Source organism: Anticarsia gemmatalis, chromosome 19 (assembly GCF_050436995.1).
Source record: "Anticarsia gemmatalis isolate Benzon Research Colony breed Stoneville strain chromosome 19, ilAntGemm2 primary, whole genome shotgun sequence".
Classification (NCBI taxonomy): Eukaryota; Metazoa; Arthropoda; class Insecta; order Lepidoptera; family Erebidae; genus Anticarsia; species Anticarsia gemmatalis.
The window spans coordinates 10,280,708-10,303,064 of record NC_134763.1 but is presented as its reverse complement, the minus strand read 5'-3'; the positions used below and the strand labels follow the sequence as shown (position 1 = coordinate 10,303,064).

The window sequence follows — 22,357 nt, the reverse complement described above, 5'->3', positions numbered from 1 at the left end:
AAAATAAATTATCTGATAGTACTCACCTTCTTCAAACAGCCGATAAAGTTAGTATGTACTCTAGCACCAGGCAATGCTCTAGCGTTGAGGGACCCTCCGACATGAGCCCTGGAGCTCGCCAGCATAGTGAACGAGCCGGCCACGTGAGAGTGGTCTGAGTAGACATCGTCTACAACTGCTGATACCTGTAGACAAAGATGAATCATATAATATATTGATAATTACCGTGGAGTCTTTCTACTGCTTCTGTGGTCTAGACGTTGGCGTATGCTACTGTAGATAACGAGGTCCCAGGTTTGGTTCTCAGGATGGGTTTTGGGTTTATCTCATTCTCATTAGAAATCCAGGCTTCTATTTAAAAAAAAATATTATTTAAACCTATATTCTGTAGATTTAAAATGCCTGAAATAAATTATTTAAAATAGGAAATTCAAATAAATAAGGACGGCATTTTGGCAGACCCGGGAATCGAATCTGTGATCTCATGATCAGCAATCGGATACACTAAAGACGGCACCACAGAGGCAGTCTGAGAGAAAATAACATAAAGTTGGTAGCCATAAGCTTAATTTTTGAGTTACAATTATTTTTTTCCATTTGAGTTGGTCAGAATGAGTCGTGATTTTTTTACCTTTTATTTGAGAAAGAGTCACGAAGGATTACAAGTTTTAATTTGAAAACTTCCAAAAGAATAAGAACAAGAATCAAACAGTTGCAAGCTAATTTCGTGTCAGGATTTTTTCTCTTTGATTTATACATTTTATTTCATTCACAGCGTTTCTAGCAGGTATTCCTAAAAAGTGAAAATATTTGTTTCCATAACGTTCTGTAATTGCATATATTATTGGCTACAATATATAATAATAATACACAATAATACATACAATACTTCAATAATATATGCAATTACAGAACGTTAAAAGTATATAGCGATTATGTAGCTAGGTATAGCTACCTAGCTACATAATCGCTATGTATTTTTTATATTTTTACAGGGGACACAAAAATACTGCTTTTTATAAATTGAATAAGATTATTTTAAGTATCATATGCATCACATACTTCCACAGCATGCGTATGAAAATAACAGTTAAAACTGCACCGACAACACAACACGTAACGAGTTTATTAAATAAGACTATTTTAGGTAAAAAGTAAGTTATCAGTGGACATCTGGATTAACCTATAAATAATACCTTTTATTGCGGGATCTTTGTTGAAATCACATCACAAAATCTATTTAATTCATAAAATTCACCATACAATCTAAATAATTCCCCATAAAACAAAACACTCTCAAACATGAGGGAACACTAAATAATTACTTTATTACCACAACGAGTACTCGAACAAAGGCTTTGGCAAACTTGAATCATAACAAGAAGTTCGCTAATGTTCGTACAAAAGTTTTTTCATACTCAACCGCAAGCTGTAATGAAAGTTGTACGTTAAATATAATATTGGATAAACATTGTACCTTGCACAGATGTGTAGCACATGATGTAGCTCGGAATAGATTTTGAAAGAAATGTAATCTTTTTTAGATCGATTTTTTGTTATTCTGGCGATAATTCTTTGTATTAAAAGTTCTTGCGATTTTTTTGAAAATTGAAATATATTACAAGCATATTTATTTTGATGTTTTTAATTTTACGAAGATCCGGAGACAAAGTTGAAGTTGACAGTCGAAGTCGTGATAGATTGTATTTTGAGGTAGGTATGTTCTATTGTTAACAAAACACGTAGTTTAAAATTAATTTGACTTGTACGTAAAGCTTTAATGTAAAGGTAGAAGGTATTTTCATGGATGAAACAATAATTAATAATTGCTACATTAATTAACTCGATATGTCAAATCTGATAGTATCTATCCTCAAAGTATGAACTACAAACAATAAGCAATTTAAAAATATACACTCAAATACCTTAATCAAAGCTCAATATCTTTCACAATACAACCTAAATTCATACAACACTAAACTCCAAACAAACTAACAGGTATTCAACGATCTCTGAAAGCTCACGGAGGCTTTTGATCCGTAACCGGTTATGACGTCATAAAACTGTACGCAAGCCTACACATTTGACCATGACCGCGCCACTGAAAAGCCGCTCGCGTGAAAAGATTTTTAAAGGCTTTTTTCTTTAAAGACCTTTCAGCGAAGGTTGTATGGGTTAGACCTTGCGGCCTCGCAATACAGTCGTTCACAATTCAGATAGATTTAAAAATCGTAGAATAGTAAAATCTGTTTTTTAAACGGTTGCCTATGAAAAATAAAAGGACTTATTTTGCAAGTATTGCTTCCAAAACATTGCAGATTATAATCATGTTACTTTATATGAATATGATTATATTTTGATAAGAGAAAAGTATTTAATTATATGAATACCATTGGACAACTTGTACACGGTCATCTAATTCCAAACTAAGCAGAGCTTGTATTAACGTATCCAGGTAACATATTATAATTATACACTTCTAAATACAAACTTCGGTATAGATTTTCTATATGCCTTATTTTTTAAAAGTCCCATAAGCATTTACTATCGTCAGTTACAACTCATTAAAATCAAGAACCGACAGAAATTGATTAGCACGAAAACAGACCCTATTTATTTACTAGCTAATGCCCAACGATACGTCAGTCTACTCCTAAATTTAGGTAACCTACGTGCATTCAGGTATAAAACTTTCGACAGAAACACACATCATTAACAAGGTGAGCACTTGAGCGCTGTAAACTGTTCCAAGCATTTCGTGTGTTTCGTCCTTCTACTTATTAGTTGTCTAGCCAAGTCTGTCCTGTCGTGGCAAGTGCAAAGCTTCAGTTTACACGACACCAAAGACTATAAGCTTACGTGCTCTTGCCACTATTTCCTGTGTAAACTTTACTATAACACACGTAGTATAGTTCAAAAACTAAGTGGAGAGCCTTGCATGCAATCACGACTGACGGAGGTATATAAAATTCAGAATTTAGAACATCAGTGATCCAAAGGCTTATGTGATGATTGGTCTGTTGGATACGGAGGTGTAGGTACAAAATTCAGATTTAAGAACATCGATGATCCACAGGCTACTTTATTTTGGAAATACACAAAACGTTTAATTGTAATCTAGATGGATCGTGCACGCGATGGCTCTCTACTAAGTGGATGTACTATATATTATACAAAATTATAAAGACTGAACAGTCTGAACAAATAGTAATATTTGCTCGATCGGTGGTTTACTGGATTTATTTTCAGACACTTTGTGCAGGTTTGGATAGAAGTAGTAACTGAGACTTCTTATCGTAATAGGAACAAATATTTCTTCAACTTACTGAAATATGCAGTTTCGGTTCTGCTCTATAAGTAACCTATCTTGTCTTTTACATACCTTAATGTGAGTTTTGTCTAATTCCGTTAGTACAGCTATTATTTATTTTTTTAACAATGTCACATATTTAAAAATATTTGTAGTAAAAAAACGAACAATATCTTAAAATATCACTGATAAGTTACATAAAGTAGGCACTCCTGCCTAAACGAAAGGTGAGAAATACGACGGACGGTAGACATAAAAAAATCACCTTCACATTTTTATAAAGCAACTATTCTCTACTCACTAACGAACTAAGGATTCCCTTTCGCGCGATTACATTCAAGAAAACTTCACAATTGCTCGTAAAACATTGAAAAGAATTGTTTCGCTTTTCTCATATTTCTGAAAGTTGAGACTAGGAGCGTCTCATCCAAGCGCCTAGCAAAAGATATTAGTCGGAAAGAGCTAACTAGTTGTAACTAAGTTTCGAGAAATATCACCCTCATTTCTGCTTTAATATAAATTTATGACGCTTCGCAGATGTTTATCGTTTAGTTTTATTTCTAAAACTTACATTTGTGGTCGTATTTCTGAGCTTTCTTTTCACACTTTTTAATTTAAAACGAACGCTAACCAAATGTAAACAGACGAAGAAGTACATTTGCCAAGCGCCTGGCAAAATATTTACCGCAAAAAATATTTGTACATTGCTTTGCTATTATTTTTTTGTAGGCGTTTCTGCGTGCACATTTGATAATGTTCACAACTAAAGCCATAATTTTGCTGTTATTCAAGCCTAAATATCAGCCTGAAATAGACTAATATTATTATATCCGCTACCCAGTAATTCGTTTATTCTTTTACGTGCAGAATGTGAACATAGTGGCACGAATTCCACATGCATTAACAAAACGCAAGGCATCATTGGCCTCCAATATCGACACGTAACTTGCATAATCCATGCTTCAATAGTGTCATATGTCGCTTCCCAAGCCATGTTTGAATGCGGCATGACCGCTTATAGCCGTCTATTTGACTACTCAATTCTAAAACGTATGTGGTATTTGTTTTACTGAAATGTCAATGCAGTTGAAAGTTCTTTTGGTTAGAGATAGGGGCTGGTAGAATAGTTTTATAACTGATTTTTGCTCAATGGGCTGCCCTAAAAAGTTAAGTAAGGGTAGTGTCTGGCAGTTAGGGGAATGTAAGAATACGCATAAGGGTGACCCGTTCAGTGATCCATGTAGCAGATTCATAAACCAGCAGCTGATGATATTTTTTTTTCTAACATTACGCCTTTTGAATGTGAAGGACGGTACCGGCTAAGGTGGATTGTATTTGCACACTATTGTTGATCCCATATTGAGTATAGAGCTTGCTTTCCGACACATACCGGGCACGTTACCAAACTGAGGGCTTCTATTGGGTATATTACCAATACAAATAGGATCAATTCAATAGCACTTTAACCTACACAGGAACTGGATGCCAGACTTAGTGATTAGCTGTCGCATACTACCGTTTGGAGCTCATACAGACGTCGACAGACGACAAGATAGAGCTATTATGATTATAGTCTTAAATGCTGAATTGTATTAAAATCTTTACACAACACAGAAGTTTCATAGAAAACCGCAATAAATCAGATCAACCTTGATCAGATCAATAAATACACAAACACCAATAAAACAAAAAAGCCATATTTCTAAAGTCCAATTACTACCGCATAACGCCGTCCATCGTAAAAAATAGCATTGTTTAGTAAAACACAAAGAAGGTGGTAATTAAACAGCGCACTAATTGGATGAGTTTATTCATAATGTCACCGGCCCGTTTTATTGAGTTGAAAAAATGCTTTAATACATATTCATTGGGTCGTGCCGTCCGACTATTCTTGAGCTACTCGTGCTTTTAAAGAAAATAAATGTACAAATGCTATGTTTTTGTTTCGTGTTCTGTTTTTTAGTTTTTGAAGCTTGCTTCTTAGATATATGTTTTTAAGTATGCATGCCTATTTATTTGGACACGTGGTACTTCATACCTTGTTTTGTTAGCAATATTTTTTTATTAATATACATAAATAGTTAGTTAACTTAGAATATTTGAAAGATGGTAAAAAGACCCTAACCTACACCCCATAGTTAGTGGTGGGTAGGTAACCCTACATCCATTACTTTTTGAAGTTGTTTGTTCAATGTAGTTGTCCTACAGTCCTACTCGTAGGTCAGACAGTAATTTATACAGACTTTTAGAATTACAGAGTGGTGCATTCAATGCCTATCCTTTCTCTCATTTCAGACCTTTGCGATATTCTTGCGACAACGGGCTCGATTTAATTTATTTAAATAAAGTCACAAATATTACATATCCACTAATATTAAATAGATACTATTAACATATATTATCGTTATAATATATTAATATCTATACCTACTATAGACTAAAAACACGGACATCAAGCTACCTCAATTTCGCTTGAAATGTAGTTAGGTACTTCTAAAGTGCCAATATTTCAACGAAAAGCTATATAAAGCTATATACCTTTTGAAATACAAATCGATAATCTAAATATTATCGCAAGTGGAACATTTGAAAACTGGTTCAAGATAACACAAGTTAAGGTTTTGTAATTTTAAGCTTGTTGCTTTCTCTTAGATAAATACATATGTATCTTGTAATACTCGCCTAAGGGTGAAGGAAGTCACTGTTCAAGAATCAATTAGGGTATTACTTATTACTTTTTAGTTGATGTTTTGTAGCCGTGCTGAAATTATTATAATTTCAGTATAACGCGACATTCTGCTGTCAAAGAACTGAGAATAATTAATTCTTAAAAAATGTGTATTTAATTAGAAAAGTTTGTATCTATAAAAAGCGCCATTCTATAAGAATACGGTTAAAATCTAACTCTTAGGATTAGGTTCCTACATATATGCAGATACTATTTGATAACTGATTCAAATGAGATGGGAAAACTACCCCACATTAGTATAAAATAATATTTACCTTAATGAACAGTCTCAACATTAATAGACTCTATCATTAATCAAAAGTATAAAATAAAAGATCAATGTTTCGAAATAAAAATCAACAAATGTATGCGAAAAGCCAACAACAGCATTAAATATTTTATTTACCTTTTCCATTGTTTAAACAGTTTTTAATGCATTGTGATGGTTTTATAAAGAGTTTTTCATTAATTATGTAGTGTTTTCATTACCGGCCTAAAAATAGAGATTTTAACGTGTTTTAAAGTGCAGTGATAGCCGAGTGGTATAAGTTGTCACCGCCCACGCCAGTGGTCGCAGGTTCGAATCTGAGGCAACACACCAATGACTTTTCGAAGTTATGTGTGTATTAGAAATAATTATCACATGCTCCAACGGTGAAGGAAAACATCGTGAGGAAACCTTGCATGCCTAAAATTTGTTTAATACATTTATTGAGGGCATGCAAAGTCCCCAACCCGCACTTGGCCAGCGTGGTGGACTTAAGGCCTAACCCCTCCCTCATTACGGGAGGAGACCCTTGCCCAGCAGTGGGACAGTAATGGGTTAAAAAAAAAAATAACACATTAATTCAAAATTGTCTAGACTTTGGCTAACTAGTTTATTCGAAATTTATTTCGAGCTTTTAATTATTTAATTTTAAATCTGTTTGGAGCAAAAATAAATTGAGTAATGTTAAATAAATTATTTATATTTTTGCTATAAATATGTTACACTATGATAAAGAGTTCTCATTACTGACCTAAAATATAAAGTTTTAACTGTTTTATTCCAAAATTGTCTCTACTAGACTGGTTAGTTTAGTTTGTTTATTCGAAATTCATTGAGTATTTCTGATATGTCTGAAATCTATTTTGAGTAACAATAAAATTGAATAATGCTAGGTAAGTAATTTATTTATTTGTTACGTAGGTATCTTTTGTTCGTGCTACACTAGCATTTCTATATGTAAATAATTTAGTCAATTTGAGAACTTGGGATAGATATGTATCTATGTTAAATTCAGTTATAAGTTCTCCTGAATTTTATTCATACTTTTTTTAGTTTTACTATGAAAGCGTACTTAATTGACATGTGATTTTTTTTCCCTCATTTTACAAATTATTTTGACTCTACATCATCAGACTTCAAAACAAGACACAATACAAATTGCATTAAAATTGTTTCTCGAAATCCAGCCATTTAGTTACTAATAAACCCTTGGCTATTTTCATAGAATCAAATAAATTGTCTACAACTTTACTACTAAGTGCTTCTTTAAAATTCAAATTCTTACTAATGAATTGTATTCCAATTATCAGAATAGTAGTAAGTATAGTTTGTAGTTTTTACAAGAAATCATTATTTTGTAAATTGGATAATTAATTTTAATAGAGTCAGCGCCTCTATCGGATTATTTGGGAACTATCCAATACACTGACACTGTCTATTTGGCCACGTGTCTTTACCTATTAGCTGTTTTTGTAAAAATGTGAAGTTCTTCATGGTGTGATTTATAATACCTGTTTAAAGTTTTAAATTATTGGGTATTTACTATAATTATTATTTGTTCGAAATCGGGCGACTCAAGCGATTCCATATTTAGAACCCTGATTAATATAAAATAGAAAAAAAGTATGCTTATAATAAAGCTTGTCAACATTAAAATATAGTTTTTTAATGATTTATAGTATATTATAAAACCAATTTCACGGACAATAAAAACTAATAAATTATTATTTTGAAGGCGTTCTGGTTCTTTAGCTGCAGCTTTTGACAAACGAACTTCGTTAGCGCCTAAGCAATATCATGGGTGAAAAGACTTTAAACGGTCACGTAAACGGAAACATACCAGATAAGCCTTTAAGAGACTTTTACCTGAAGTTTATTTAAGTATTAAATGAAGATTTTTATTTGAAATAGTTAAAAGCTATTATAATAATTATATTAGTACAGTTATACTTGCTATTATTTTAATTATTTACCTTATTTTTTAGTGTAATTGAAAATTATAATTTTTATACAATGTATAATTATTTTTCAAACAATTATTGAACATCATTGAACCCGAATAATAATTTAACATCTTATAAATTTAAAAATAGTTAAATATCAAAATTTGTTAATAAATATAAACCTAAAACTATACAAATATATGAATATATTTTCGAATAAAATACTAAATTATATATAGACAACATCTCACAACTCCCGGGCAAATGTGCGAAAAAAACTGATCATATGCTCGATAGATGGCGTTAGGATCGAGTTAGCTCGCGCTATGGTTTCGTTACCGCGGCGAGTATATATAGTCCCCGGCGACATAGTCTCGGTGCCATCAGGAGGGTCTTAACTGACTCGACTGAACAGCGAGTGATGAAGTAGGATATGATCTCCTTGATTACAATCCGCTCGCTCGTGTCTCAACTATCGCAGAGACACGGGACGAATAACTGACGCTGTCATGGCCTTTAATATACATTATAATTTGAATGATAAAGTTGATCATTAGAGAGCAATATGGCGCAGCTTAAAATTATCAAATCATCAGTCATTGAAAAATGATCATGATCATCATTGATCAATTGTTCATATTATACGAAGACCTGACTTCTTATCATTGCTGAATGTATATAAAATTTCATATGACTATTTATGGACACTGTAAAAATATAAATAAAGATTCAATATAAAAAAATATATATTTTAACAAGTTTTGTCCAAATGCTAAAATTATTCCGAATAATTTAGTTCAATATTGATTTTGTATAGATTATTGTGGTACTTAAAATAATTAATTTGAATAAAAAAAATATATGCAATTAAAATACTTAAAAATATAATTTTAACATATTTTTGAATTATAGATGGGCACAAAAAATATATGTGATAAAATTCTTGCAACTTTCTGAATAAAATTATTTAGGGAGTTCAAGGTCAACGTGTATGGCATTTTAGTTCCCGATGCCACCGACAGAGGCGTTGGTCGTTGCTAGTATCTTTCTCATACAAAATAGATAAAAACAAACTTTGTTTCTTTTTATCGTCTCTTATCTTACCAATTACACAAGAATTTTAGTTAGATGTAACTATTATCAGTGTTATAATACTTCACTTACCCTGCAAAAACTCGTGAACGGCGTAATCTGGAAACAAAAAAGTTATATTAGTTGCAATTTAATAATTCTTACAAGAAATTAAAACATAATTAGTATTTTTCAAAATAAATGTTGACTTGCATTTGGTAACTAAATAATTATAACCTTAACCAGCAAATAAAATATTTTATGAACTGGTATTTTTATCCATTACCTTGGAATAGAATACAAAATTTTATACCAAATGCTTTTTTCTTAAGCCGCACGCCAGAAATGGGTTCTTCTTATAAAACACATTCTGTTCCTTCCACACCGAGCCTTTGCTGACCTAGCACTAGTCGAAACACTACGTAAATAGTCGTAACCTCTAACCCTTCAATCACACACGATAGAAACCCAATCTATCAAGCAAGGCCTAACCTATAAATTGTACAATCAAGCCCAGGCTTGTCGGCTTCCGATAAGCCACGATATACGGTGAATAAGAAAGACTAATAAATAATTAAAGATAAGGGAAAGGGTTCAATAAACTATTTATTGGGTTTTTGTAAGGGTTTGTTTTGAAGGTTTGAGGTACCGGGCATGAAATGGTATGAAGGTATGAAATTGGAGATTTGGTAAAATTCTAATTCGATTTTTTTTGCTTATAAGCAGAATGAAAGAAACAGATTTATAATATTTTTATCTTTTTTTTTAGATTTATAATAATCCAGTTACGGTCTGCGTTACTCAATTTTAAGTGACACTCCTCCTAAAGGTTCCTTCCGTATCTCTGTTGATACAATACACGTCAGAATGACGAAGACAATTTAAACATTAAAATTTCGAAACTTTAATTAATAAAATATCTTTAATACTTTATTTAAATTACCAACAATTTTTTATCTATTTTATAAGCCTATAACATACCCCTATCCTTATAACATCCTAACAATATTCCACCCTAGACTATTTCAAAACATTCAAACGGCCTACTTTATTCCACATTCTCTTATCAACCACGTTCCCACAATAAATAGCCGACAATTCCACTTTTAATATTTTCCTTTCAATACTGCAGCAATATTTTGAACTGCAATACACTCCGTATGAATTGAAACTATGAAAGCAACGCCCGCACGAACAATGTTGATATTGCACGTTCAATGATACGCAACAATCGTGCTTTATTTTCGTTCAATTGTACGTGAAAATCTGTTTTGAATATTCTTTGTACAATTATGATAATTTTACGGTTCATTTTACTTGTCGTAGCGTGTTTTTTTTGTACCTGTTACTGTTTAAAGCACCAATTAATGATATTTTATTTGAGACCAATATTCAAATCATAGTACCTTAAGTCTTAGGCTAATGAAATGTTTGATATGAGTACATTACATAATAATATATTCAATTTGAATGTGAAAAAAAAATGTTGAAAAATTTTTGACAAGAGGAAAGGAAGAATCGTTTCGTTTTCCATATCAGTAGGAATCGAGATATAAATTGTTACTGAGTAAAGCCAACACCATTTACTTACTTAATTGCAAAGTCGTTTTGTAAAATATGTGTTGCTTAATTCTAAGATGGTGAAGGTTATGTAGCAACAATTGTTTTGTTTTGATAAAATTGACATAAGCACCACAAACCATACGAAAAAATATAAATTTTGAAAGAAAGAATACAAATGAAAGGACGTTTCGAATAAAATTCATACAAAATGCAAAAATACTTTCAAACAAACGTCAGTACAGACGTAAATAGCGTAGATAATAGTTCCGCATAACAAATTGTTTGAAAACGTGAAGACAATCCCGCGGGTGTTTGTGTTGCATGAAGTGTAAGGAAACGGCGCAAAACTTTCACATATCGTGATGTTCATAGTTTGTTTAGTTCAGTTAGAAGATGTGGTGGACTTGAGAGATTTTATATAGCGAAGTTTAAAAACATTGAGGTATTAGTTTCGTTTTCTAACAAAGTTTTCAGTAAGAATAAGGTTACCTTGAGTGATTTAAAATTTACTATATATTTAAACGTGGACGTAGATCTGCTACACTTTAAATTCCACTGTATAAGAGATAAAGCTAGCAGCAGATCTCAGAATACCTGCAGCTTTAGTAACTCTTTTTCAAGACTGCACTCAAATGACATTTTTAAGAAAATTTCATACCACAAGAAAAATATCACTTTTGCGAACCAAATATACTCGTTTAATGTATAATAGAATACGGGAATTAACGCGAACACGCATTTTACCTTAAAATGCCTAACGTTTCGGCGCAGGTTGCACTCGCCGTGGTCCCAGGCAGACTGGAGCAGCGATGACAGGACTTCGTGTATATGAGGCGGACGAATGTCCATCCACCCTCATATTTTGATTTTTCCAACCGCCAACACACACTACACTAACCGTGTCCCTATTCTGTGAGCTAACCGATTGCGAAACATAGCGAGGTTTTGTAACAGTAATCACTGGATTCCACGTCGCGGATAATTTGAAGCCGTCTTCCCGATTGAAATTTGGATGTTTCTTGATTTCGATCGCTTCACGAACAATCCTCGAGTAGAAATGTCGTTCAGTGGAGAGGACTTGAGGGCGATGGAATTCAATCCAGTGATTAGTTCCTGCTTCGAGTAGATGTTCCGCAATGGCTGACTTGCTGATTTGACGGTTCTTAACAGCGGCGATATGTTCCTTGACCCTTTCAGCTATCGACCGCTTAGTCTGGCCTATGTAGGAACTATCGCAGCTGCAGTTGATCTTGTAGACACCTGGTGTTTGAAACGGTAGTACATCCTTCGGTGTGCCCACCATGCTGCTGACTTTTGCCCCCGGCGTGAACACTGTGCTGATGCTGTATTGTTTCAATACATTCCCGATCTTATCAGTCACTCCTCTGACGTAGGGCAAGTAGGCGGGCTGTCTGTTGACCTCCGGATGTTTACTCCGTTTCGTGATCCTGTTCCTTCGTCGACTTACGTGGTATCCGTTCATTCGTAGTACCTCCTGAACATGTTCCAGCTCCTTCCCAACATGTTCAGGGTCACAGAGGTCATGAGCTCTGTTCTTCAGTGACGTCATAACGGACTGCAAGTGACGGGGGTGGTGATGTGATGTAGCGTGCAGGTATCTATCTGTGTGTGTCGGTTTCCGGTAAACACAGTGTGATAAGGATCCATCGGGTTTCGCGGCAACCCTCACATCTAGGAATGACAACGACCTGTCCGTCTCCATTTCGTAGGTGAACCTCATCTTAGGGTGAATGGAGTTTAGGTGTTCTAGATATTGATCTACTTCCTGTTGACCTCCTTGGATAATGCAGAAGATGTCGTCCACATATCTTTTCCAAAGCCGTATGGTTTTTGGTCCGAGTGCCAATGCTTTCTCCTCAAAGTGCTCCATCCAGAGATTAGCCAGTGCAGGGGCAACGGGGCTGCCCATTGCGACGCCATCAATCTGAAGGTAATGCCTTGGAAAAGGAAGTAGTTGCCGTCCAAACAGTCGCCCTCAAGTCCTCTCCACTGAACGACATTTCTACTCGAGGATTGTTCGTGAAGCGATCGAAATCAAGAAACATCCAAATTTCAATCGGGAAGACGGCTTCAAATTATCCGCGACGTGGAATCCAGTGATTACTGTTACAAAACCTCGCTATGTTTCGCAATCGGTTAGCTCACAGAATAGGGACACGGTTAGTGTAGTGTGTGTTGGCGGTTGGAAAAATCAAAATATGAGGGTGGATGGACATTCGTCCGCCTCATATACACGAAGTCCTGTCATCGCTGCTCCAGTCTGCCTGGGACCACGGCGAGTGCAACCTGCGCCGAAACGTTAGGCATTTTAAGGTAAAATGCGTGTTCGCGTTAATTCCCGTATTCTATTATACATTAAACATGCAACGCGAGAGTTTAAAAGTTACAAATATACTCGTATTTCAGATTTGACTGTATTTTGTGCCTCAGTGAAGCATGTTAATAAAGTCTGTAAGACCCATAATATTTACATATTTTTTCAACATCCTAATTAAAAACCGAATAAGGTCATCGAATAACGGTCACCGAAGTCCAACTTTACAGCAATTCCAACGGTCCCATACAGAACATCGACCAACGAGTACATTCATCGATGCAAAATTGGTTCAATTTCAAAGGCCAGGGAACAAACGGTGCTAATTACTGGAGTATACCACGAGAATTTCGCTTCATACACGAATTTTGTACGATAATGACGTCAGAGGAATTTAACGGTTGATGTAATGATGTTTAGGTATGATAGAAATGATGGGAATTGTTTGAAAAGATGAGCAGCAAATAATATGAGTTAATTCCATTGTCAAATTGATTAGTTGATCGATATCTTGACTGTTGGACCAGGTAATTGGAAGACCAATGCGTGTATTCTGACTGGTCAATGACAGAGATATTAAGAGACATTGTTAATATAACTTAGTAAATATTTACAAGATAACTACATGGAATAAAATTCGAACATGGTCGGATTTGAGAGGTTGAGAGGAAGGAAGAAATTACAAGGAGGTTGCCACGACCAATGCCTCTTTCTTTTCTTACAACTGTCCTAGACTTAATAGAGAGCCTTGATGTGCACGATTAATGACGATTATAATTAACAACACAATGGACAGCCTAACAGCCGATTTTTCTTAACAAATAAATAATTCATACATCTTTTTCCTTCCCTATTTTGTCTCTGTAAGAACCATCTCCGTACTTCAAAAAATATTATAAACTAGCTGACCCGCGCAACTTCGCTTGCGTCACATAAGAGAGAATGGGTCAAAATTTTCCCCGTTTTTATAACATTTTTTACTGGTACTCTGCTCCTACTGGTCGTAGCGTGATGATATATAGCCTATAGCCTTCCTCGATAAATGGGCTATCAAGCACTGAAAGAATTTTTCAAATCGGACCAGTAGTTCCTGAGATTAGCGCGTTCAAACAAACAAACAAACAAACAAACAAACTCTTCAGCTTTATAATATTAGTATAGATAAATAATTAGTGAAATCGGTCCAGCCGTTTACGCGTGATGGCGTGACAGCACATCGAATCTTTACAAGAAAATTCTTTAAGCGAAACAATAAAACAATCGTGTCATGTATTGATTCTATTTATGTAACGTCCGTGATGAATGGTTCACGGTTACACGCCACGCTGTAACTTATCGACCTAAGTTCAAGGTACTCTCGCTTTCAAGGTTATAAAACTATCGATATGGAAGAAATTAAATTGCTAATACAAGGTGTATGAGAGAAGTAAGAGTCTTCATACAGGTTCACGCTGATCGAGCTTATTTAAAAATATTATGGTAGTTCATAGAAAAAGTACATAATATGAAAAGACTCTATCTGAGCGACTAAGACGGAGCCAGTAACAAAACAATCCTTAACTAAAGAGCTTTAATCATTCGCTAGACAAATATAATAAAGATACTTTTTCAGGTACTTCTATAATATTTATATTTTATACAAAAGTAGATCGAAGATATATAATTTCGCGAATATTAATAACGATTCCAATATCTGCTTAGCAGTCGTGTGATGATGATGAAAATTTTATACGTCATACTGATATAAAGTATTAAAACAAAAAACTTACCTCCTGTATCCTCCTATGTACAGTCAGCTTGTGCCACTGGTGATCATCAAACCTGGTCTTCGCAGGCTTGATATGCATCTCCTGCTTGCCATTACCCAGTCCCATGGTCAGTGACACCCCTCCATCCCTCACAGCCAAGTTCAGGTAGTCGGCCTCATGACCTTGAAAAAAATGACCTTATTAGTACAAGTTGAACTTTGACCTTTTTATGATTTTTTTTCTTTAGTACTAATTAAAAGTTTGAAGGTAACTCGTGATTTATTTGAAAAGAAAATATTAAGCCTATTGATGTAAGTTGGTTGGCCTCATTAAAGTAATTTTGTGAATTTAATTAATTCAGACGTTAATTAGTTTAGGCTTTTTGTGTTGTGTATAACTAAGGTTCATTTAGAAGTCAAGGTTTGTATGTGATTAAATAAATCAGTACATATATTCGAACAATCTGAAGTGGTTGAAGCTGAAAGGTCTGCTAAATTTCTGATATGAATTCAATTAATTACTTTTTCTTACGACACATTATTTAGGTATAATCCACATGTTTGTTATGACAAAACACATACCATAATCGTTACACTATAGCACTAACATGCAGTATCCTCTATCAGCTATTTTTCTACATCACAGCATCGTTAAGTTTATGAACTTATATGCAATGGCACAAATATTTCCATATCCAAATTTAATTCAGATACGGTTTTATTTTAAGTGTAGTTTATTGTGTGTGTACTAAAGCTTCAGAATTTGAAATTGTTTATAAATATGATAGTATTTGAACCATTTTTTTAAAGGCCTAATTGGTAAGCAACATCTGCTTACCAGTATAAAACAGCAGTCCATTAGGCTGTCGTGTCTTGAAGTACAAAGAGATGGCATCTTGCGTGCTCACTATAGGCTCTCCGCCAGTCTGCGTCAGGTCGTACGAGAGGAACTCGGCGCCGCGAAACGTGGCCTCCGATGGTGCCTTGTCTGTGGAAGAAATATGGCTTTTAGATTGAGAAGAACAGGCTAGGGGAACAATAGTTGTAGGATATGAAGTTAATTAGAATTCGTACTTTAATCCAGAGACTTTTATGACGAAAACATCTTAAGGAAACATTAGTCATGAAGTCGAGTCCAATCTACCTTAACACATCGCTTAACTAGCGTATTGTCCAAGGCCTAATCTGATTTACCCAAAAGAACGCAACCAGAAAGTGGCGTTTTATTATAATTTTAAGAATCATTTTACATTATTTGTGCAGTTTCCATGGTCTAGCAGTCGAAGAATCAGCTGATCCTTTTATGAACAGAATTCTACAATTATTTATACAAGAGAACTAGCTATTACAAAACTTTAACGCAACTGCTTTTTAGTGCCGACTAAGCTCTGAGCCAACATGTTACTAATTTAGGAATTATTCCAGAATTATCCAGGCTTAAACGTAGGGTACCTAATATGCCTAAGCTCGGACAAGGGAAGGCATTATGTTAAGTAGCAACTCTTATACCTACACTCGAATTGTTTATGTGGTTCTATTTAGTTGTACCCTTTTTCTTAAAAGCTCTGGTGGGTATCAAGCAATAATACATAGGAGGTACCCATACATGGCACGAGTATCGAATGCATATACACATTTTACACATACAAAATTTTTATTTTTCAAGACTAAGCGGAGAATTCTAGCAAGCACATAGGTCAACGCTAGATTTTTACTAAGGATTTCCCTAGAAGAAAACTCAAGAATTTTCATATGAATGCAAACACTAGTGCCGGAATCACATGAGTTATGAAGGTATCACAAAACTCATATAAACAACAACGAAATAGTTTTAACATGGTTTTAATTACAGAGAAAATAATGAGATGACTTTATAATATAACACAATGTTTATCTACTCAAATAATTATTGCCTTAAATATCTATAACACATTGTATGACTTTAGTAATTCCATAATTCCTTGGCATCCCAGGAATTAATCGAAAGCCGAATATCAAGCTTCACTTAGTAATTTATCGGTAAAACAATATACGGCCAAAAAGCAATAAGCTCGGAACCGAAAAGGTCAAAATACCGCTAAAGGATACGAAACTAATTAAAGAATAATCTTGACTCCGCTGTATCAATGTTATTTTTCAATAAACGACATTTCGGTACTGGCAAAGAAAAAGTAGAATTTGCAAAATATTTAATATCTATAGAAATATTTCATCTAAAAATTCAGATAGAAAGGTCAATTATCGATAATATTGCTAAAATTTAAGATGATGAAAGATTTTCTGGTGGTTTCAGTAATATGTCCTTAGGCATTAATTAGCTTCCATGAACCGTTAATTATTATAACAGTAAGTAAATTTTTAGATTACGTGCAAAAATTTACCTTTAGATTGGTTATAGAGATGCCTCAACAAACCATAGTCATCATTGTTATTTCCTTAAGCATATCACTTTTTGTTACCAAGCCATCAGCACCCGTAAAAAGTATAATTAAACACCAAGTTTCATTCAAAACAGAATACGAAATGCAAAACATTCCGTTCCTCAACTCATCAAGTTTCAAACAGAAGTAAAAATAAAGAAAACTTGAAAAACTTGGGTGATTAATCAATTTCAAAGTGCAGGTGTTAGTGCCAAGTTTCGTTCCGATTAAAGAAACATAACGCTAACTAGTGCCTCCATTATTACTTCAGGAATAACGTTTTTCGTGTGATGTTCTGATTTCCCGATGATTATTTCTTAAAGGAACGAAAAATTGCTGCCGTTTGGTGGAATTTTAATGATGGTTGTGTAATTTTTGTTGTTGAGGATACATGTTAAAGAAATAGACACTGCTAAATCTTAGAATCTGAAATATAGATAGATTGATACATAGAATGATGTCTAATCGTTAAAAATTTTAGACTCCAAGTGGCCAAGGGTCGAAGCTATATCGCATAAAAATAGTAGTAAAGTAGCTGAGGATATCTATACTTCGGAGTAACGCTGATTTCAGTTGGTAATATCGACTAGTAAGCGTTTAACATTTGAAATTATCTAGCGAAAATTGTTCTTGAAAAATCCACTAAGGGCGCTTATCAGTTTATACAAAATTTGTCCATAGTAAATCGGTTGGCGATATACGAAATATTTGCTCTTTATCAACAATAACAAGATCTAAAACATTACAAGAGAATATAATAATATTGTATATCAACATGATAATGTATTACAAACTAATGACACTACAAAATATGATACCAATTAATTAGTAAAAGCATCTTCAATAACAAACGGTAGAACATTATTTATGATAGAAATAAGCGCTGTGAATTAATCATTCTCCGCTACTACGCTAGGTAATTTATTAACTTCATCTATTGCATTTGTACTACATAGGAGTAGAATAGAAAGTTCTAGTAGTTCGTTTAAAATGAAAAAAGGCAGAGAAAACGTTGTATGGAAATATTGGTGCAGGTTTTGACAGAGACAAAAGTCCAAAATTGATATTGTTTAGATCAAGCTGGTTAACGGTTTGTGGGTAAAGCAACCTTTAGCATGGACATTTCATAAATGGACAGCTAATTGAAGTCTCCATATTTGAAATGATTCCTAGTTGTTGTCTTCAAATCAAAAACCTTTCGGCGGCTTGAACAACTATGATACTAGATTTACTTTTAAAACATCGATTTCGTATTGAGACGCTTTCATTGCCCAATTATTTGCTTCATACAAGGGTCAGACCTAAACCTTCAGAGCACTGGCAATGACTTAACAATTAACTACCACTGCTATAAAATAATGTATTCATAAACTTCTACCAACTAACTTTATTACCCAACATATAACGAAGGCAAAAATCTTCAACTAAAATAGTTGACGTAAATATACGAAAACATAAACTTATTTCTAAAGAAAACATAATTGTATACTTTGGCTAACGATGTTGGTTTTTAATTTATGCAGCTAGCATAAATGTACTGAAGCACGTACATAAGTATAATATATTTATTTACGAGAATAGTTCTCGGAAGATACTTAGTTACGTGATATTTTTATACAAGTACAAAGCCTGATTGTTCCCGGTATAAGAAGTGGGACGGAAGACGCTATGAGAAATTGAAATACGAAGAAGGCTCTTCAATCATATAGAATAATAGGAAAATATTTTTAAAGGGTTCTTTGATATTATTCATGACTGAATGCGTGTGCGTGACATTGCCATTTAGGTCTAACCTACAAAAGTTAGATAGAAATGTAACAAACGAGTTCACAAATAATTCAAGAAGCGTTTACAAGATTTTCAAATCTAAAGCTTTGTCAAGAATGAAAAGGACGTCTTAAACACGTTTGGGCTCAGCATTAACATGTTTTAAGCAATATTTTTCTGCGTTAACTTATACTTTTATTTTTAATCCATAATTTAAACCTATTCTTTTGCGTCTTCATCATTCTAGATACCCTAAAGTTTCTAGTTTCATCTTCTACTTTACTGTACCTCTCCATAATAATCAATCGATTAAAATTCTAAACACTATCAAAGATTTCCCGTGCAGCCAATATTAACGAGTCGCTTCAAACGCCTCGAGTAATAGCTTCTAATGACGTCATATTTGAGACGATGCAAGCCTCATTATACCAAGATTAACATTCAATGTAATATGAGGAGATAATTGAAGCTATTGGTAATGTATTGGTTTAGATTTCAAACGTTTTAGTATAAGTTTCAAGATAAATAGAGTGACAACAGACATATAAAAGTATCATCTGCAATAGACGAATAGAGGCCAATGATGATGATAAAAATATACTTCATAGAGCTGGTTTAATTAAATGATACTTCTCCAGAGATAATGAAGTCTGAGTAATTAGTGGCGTAAATGAACGGTGAAGTCTAAGTATGACCTATCACAAGGGTAATTCAGGATTCCAACTTTAAGACTAGGGACTGAGAAAAAGCAGAAGAACGTGTAAGATTTCTTCATATAGAATGCTTATGAATGGTATCGTAAAGTCGAAAGAAGAAATATGAATATCCTTTAGGTATTTTTGAGAATTATTGGAAGCCTATTATACAAATTTCTAAGCCAATATTTAGTGCCTACAATTACAACATTGCCAAAATGATCCACAGATTTCACTCTCTTGAATATTGATGAAAATGCGACCTTTTAAATTCAAGGTATTACTGGCATACTTACAGAAAGAATAAAGATAACGAAGTAAGGTAATATAATTCAGAAAAAGAAATTCCACCTTCGTAAAACATCTATAAAAACTTGTTTCTTCTGAAATCGTAAAGGTGACGTCACAAGGAATTATTACAAGAAGGAAGTGTCGGGATTTTTTTATTCGCAGAATCTGTGAGGTGTAAAAAGCAAGGATTTTTTTGTTGATTTCAATGTTGCGTTTTATAGGAATTCGTTTAATTTACCAAGAATCAACTCGCAGCAAAATAAAACATTTGTCAACATGTGTCAGTAAGCCATGGCAATTTTTTCTAGAAATTTTACCTAGAAACCGGTAACATTATTAAGCTTTACTGATATTTTTTTCATAACAATAATACTTATTTTCAGACCGCATTCGTTTATCGTATCTTCAATGTATATAGGATTTAAATCATTACTTTAACAGCTTTGACACTAGGTTGACCATTAACCATACGATAAGAAGAAGAATTGCAAAAGATTTTTTTATTTCAGGCTTATAATTATTAGACAAGAATCAAGTAAATTGTCAAGTTTGACAGTATAGCTTTACTGTGACAAGGTCCTAACTATGTCAAGTTGAGGAATAAAAAGTGACGCGAAATTTTCATTCTTCGTAGCAGAACAAAGTTGTAACGTTGTATTAGATGCAACTACCCCCGGGGGTGCGATGGAACCGTGTAAAAATTTTAAACTATGCGAACCACGACACTCAAACATAATGGGATGGGAATTAAAATTGTACGTTCTAATGTTTCGTGAGGAGAAAAATGAGCTATAAGCTGTTTTAGTTTAGCGATAGTGAATAATGGAGATTTTCGCTATGTACCTCTATTACGACAAAGTAGTAGAGAGTCTTGTGTGCAAGGTTCGCGGCTGAAGAATGAAAACAACATGCAGCTGACTGTACCATGCATGATTGATACAACTAGTTTATTTTGGAAATACACAGAATTTTCACTAATTTAAGCAAATTGTGCATGCCAATTAAGGCACTCTTTTGAGTTGTCCGAGTATAGTTTAAACTATTTTATTTAAATGTAAAAAGTACACACTTGCTTTATTTAGGTTTTATGGGATTCGTCTTTGAAGGTGCGCACTGAATTCTATACTCGCAGATTCAGTTTCATAAAAAAATCGTGATAAATACAACGGTTTTCTTCAAGAAGGCCTATTGTATAAAACTAATGAATATAAGTTTTACTGTAACAACATTTAAATTGATAGTCTTTTTTTAGCCCCCGTCTGTCCTACTGCTGAACAAGAGATGGATTTTACTTATAATAGGGTTTTTTCAAACAAATAGAGATAAATAGCAAGCTAAGAGCGAAAACATGTAAAGATAGAAATAAATTATGAGTATTGTAATAAACTTACTTTCAACATATTAACAAAAGCTTCTTATATAATATATTTTACAAATGAAGTAAATAATGATGTAGACAGTGTTTCAGACACTTGTTATAACAAACAAACTACAAAGAAATATTATAATTTACTCTGAATTATAAAAAAATATTATATTCTCTTTCATTTTGTATAAAATACACGTAGTTTAAAGTCAAGTCTCGTTATAATGATTTGTAAAACAACTACAAAAAATATACATCAAAGGGAAACTAATATTTTACGTATTTAAGTGATCAAACAAAGAAAATAATTTGAAACAAAAGTATGATATTAAAATACAATCATTATTAAATATCAAAGAAGTCTCAAATATTTTGATATATTTTGCCTCTGCGGCGCGGTCAGAGGTTTAACCAACTTGCTGTTCATGAGGTCCCGGGTTGGGCCAAACACTATTGATTTCTTCTAATTTATATGAGAATATTTCTCAAAAGTAGCTCGGAGTTAGATAACATACCTTTTTTTTTACGGGGGTAAAAATCCCTTCGGATACCTGCTATCCCTAGGGGAGGAAATAGCAGGTTATGTGGTGATTCCACTAAAAAACCACCCCGATAACCATCCGTTACATGCGCTACTGAGAGAACCCTGGGACCTAAAAAACACTCCAGTGCCTCCCATATGCATTTTGCCTTAAGACCCTTACTCGGAGAATATGCCTCCACTCCATGTTGGTAGCAACCCGGATCATCATAGTTGCCACCAATACATCCCAGACCGCATCCAAGAGCCTACAGCCCCTACTGTAAGCGCTTACGGTCCAAATAAATAACATACCTAGTGAACGGCAATGAG

General features: G+C 33.8%; 1 protein-coding gene across 4 annotated transcripts in view; it reads right to left on the bottom strand.

Annotated features, from left to right (window-relative positions):
* The window catches only part of Nrx-1 (Neurexin 1), a 196,038-nt gene that overhangs the window by 27,850 nt on the left and 145,831 nt on the right, over nt 1-22,357 (bottom strand). For all 4 annotated transcript variants that reach the window (XM_076126468.1, XM_076126469.1, XM_076126472.1 and 1 more), the window contains exons 6-9: nt 15,804-15,953; nt 14,988-15,148; nt 9,414-9,440; nt 27-185 (exon numbers count right to left, since the gene is read on the bottom strand). In XM_076126468.1, the coding sequence (XP_075982583.1) occupies nt 27-185; nt 9,414-9,440; nt 14,988-15,148; nt 15,804-15,953 (497 nt within the window). The remainder of the gene's footprint in view (nt 1-26; nt 186-9,413; nt 9,441-14,987; nt 15,149-15,803; nt 15,954-22,357) is intronic.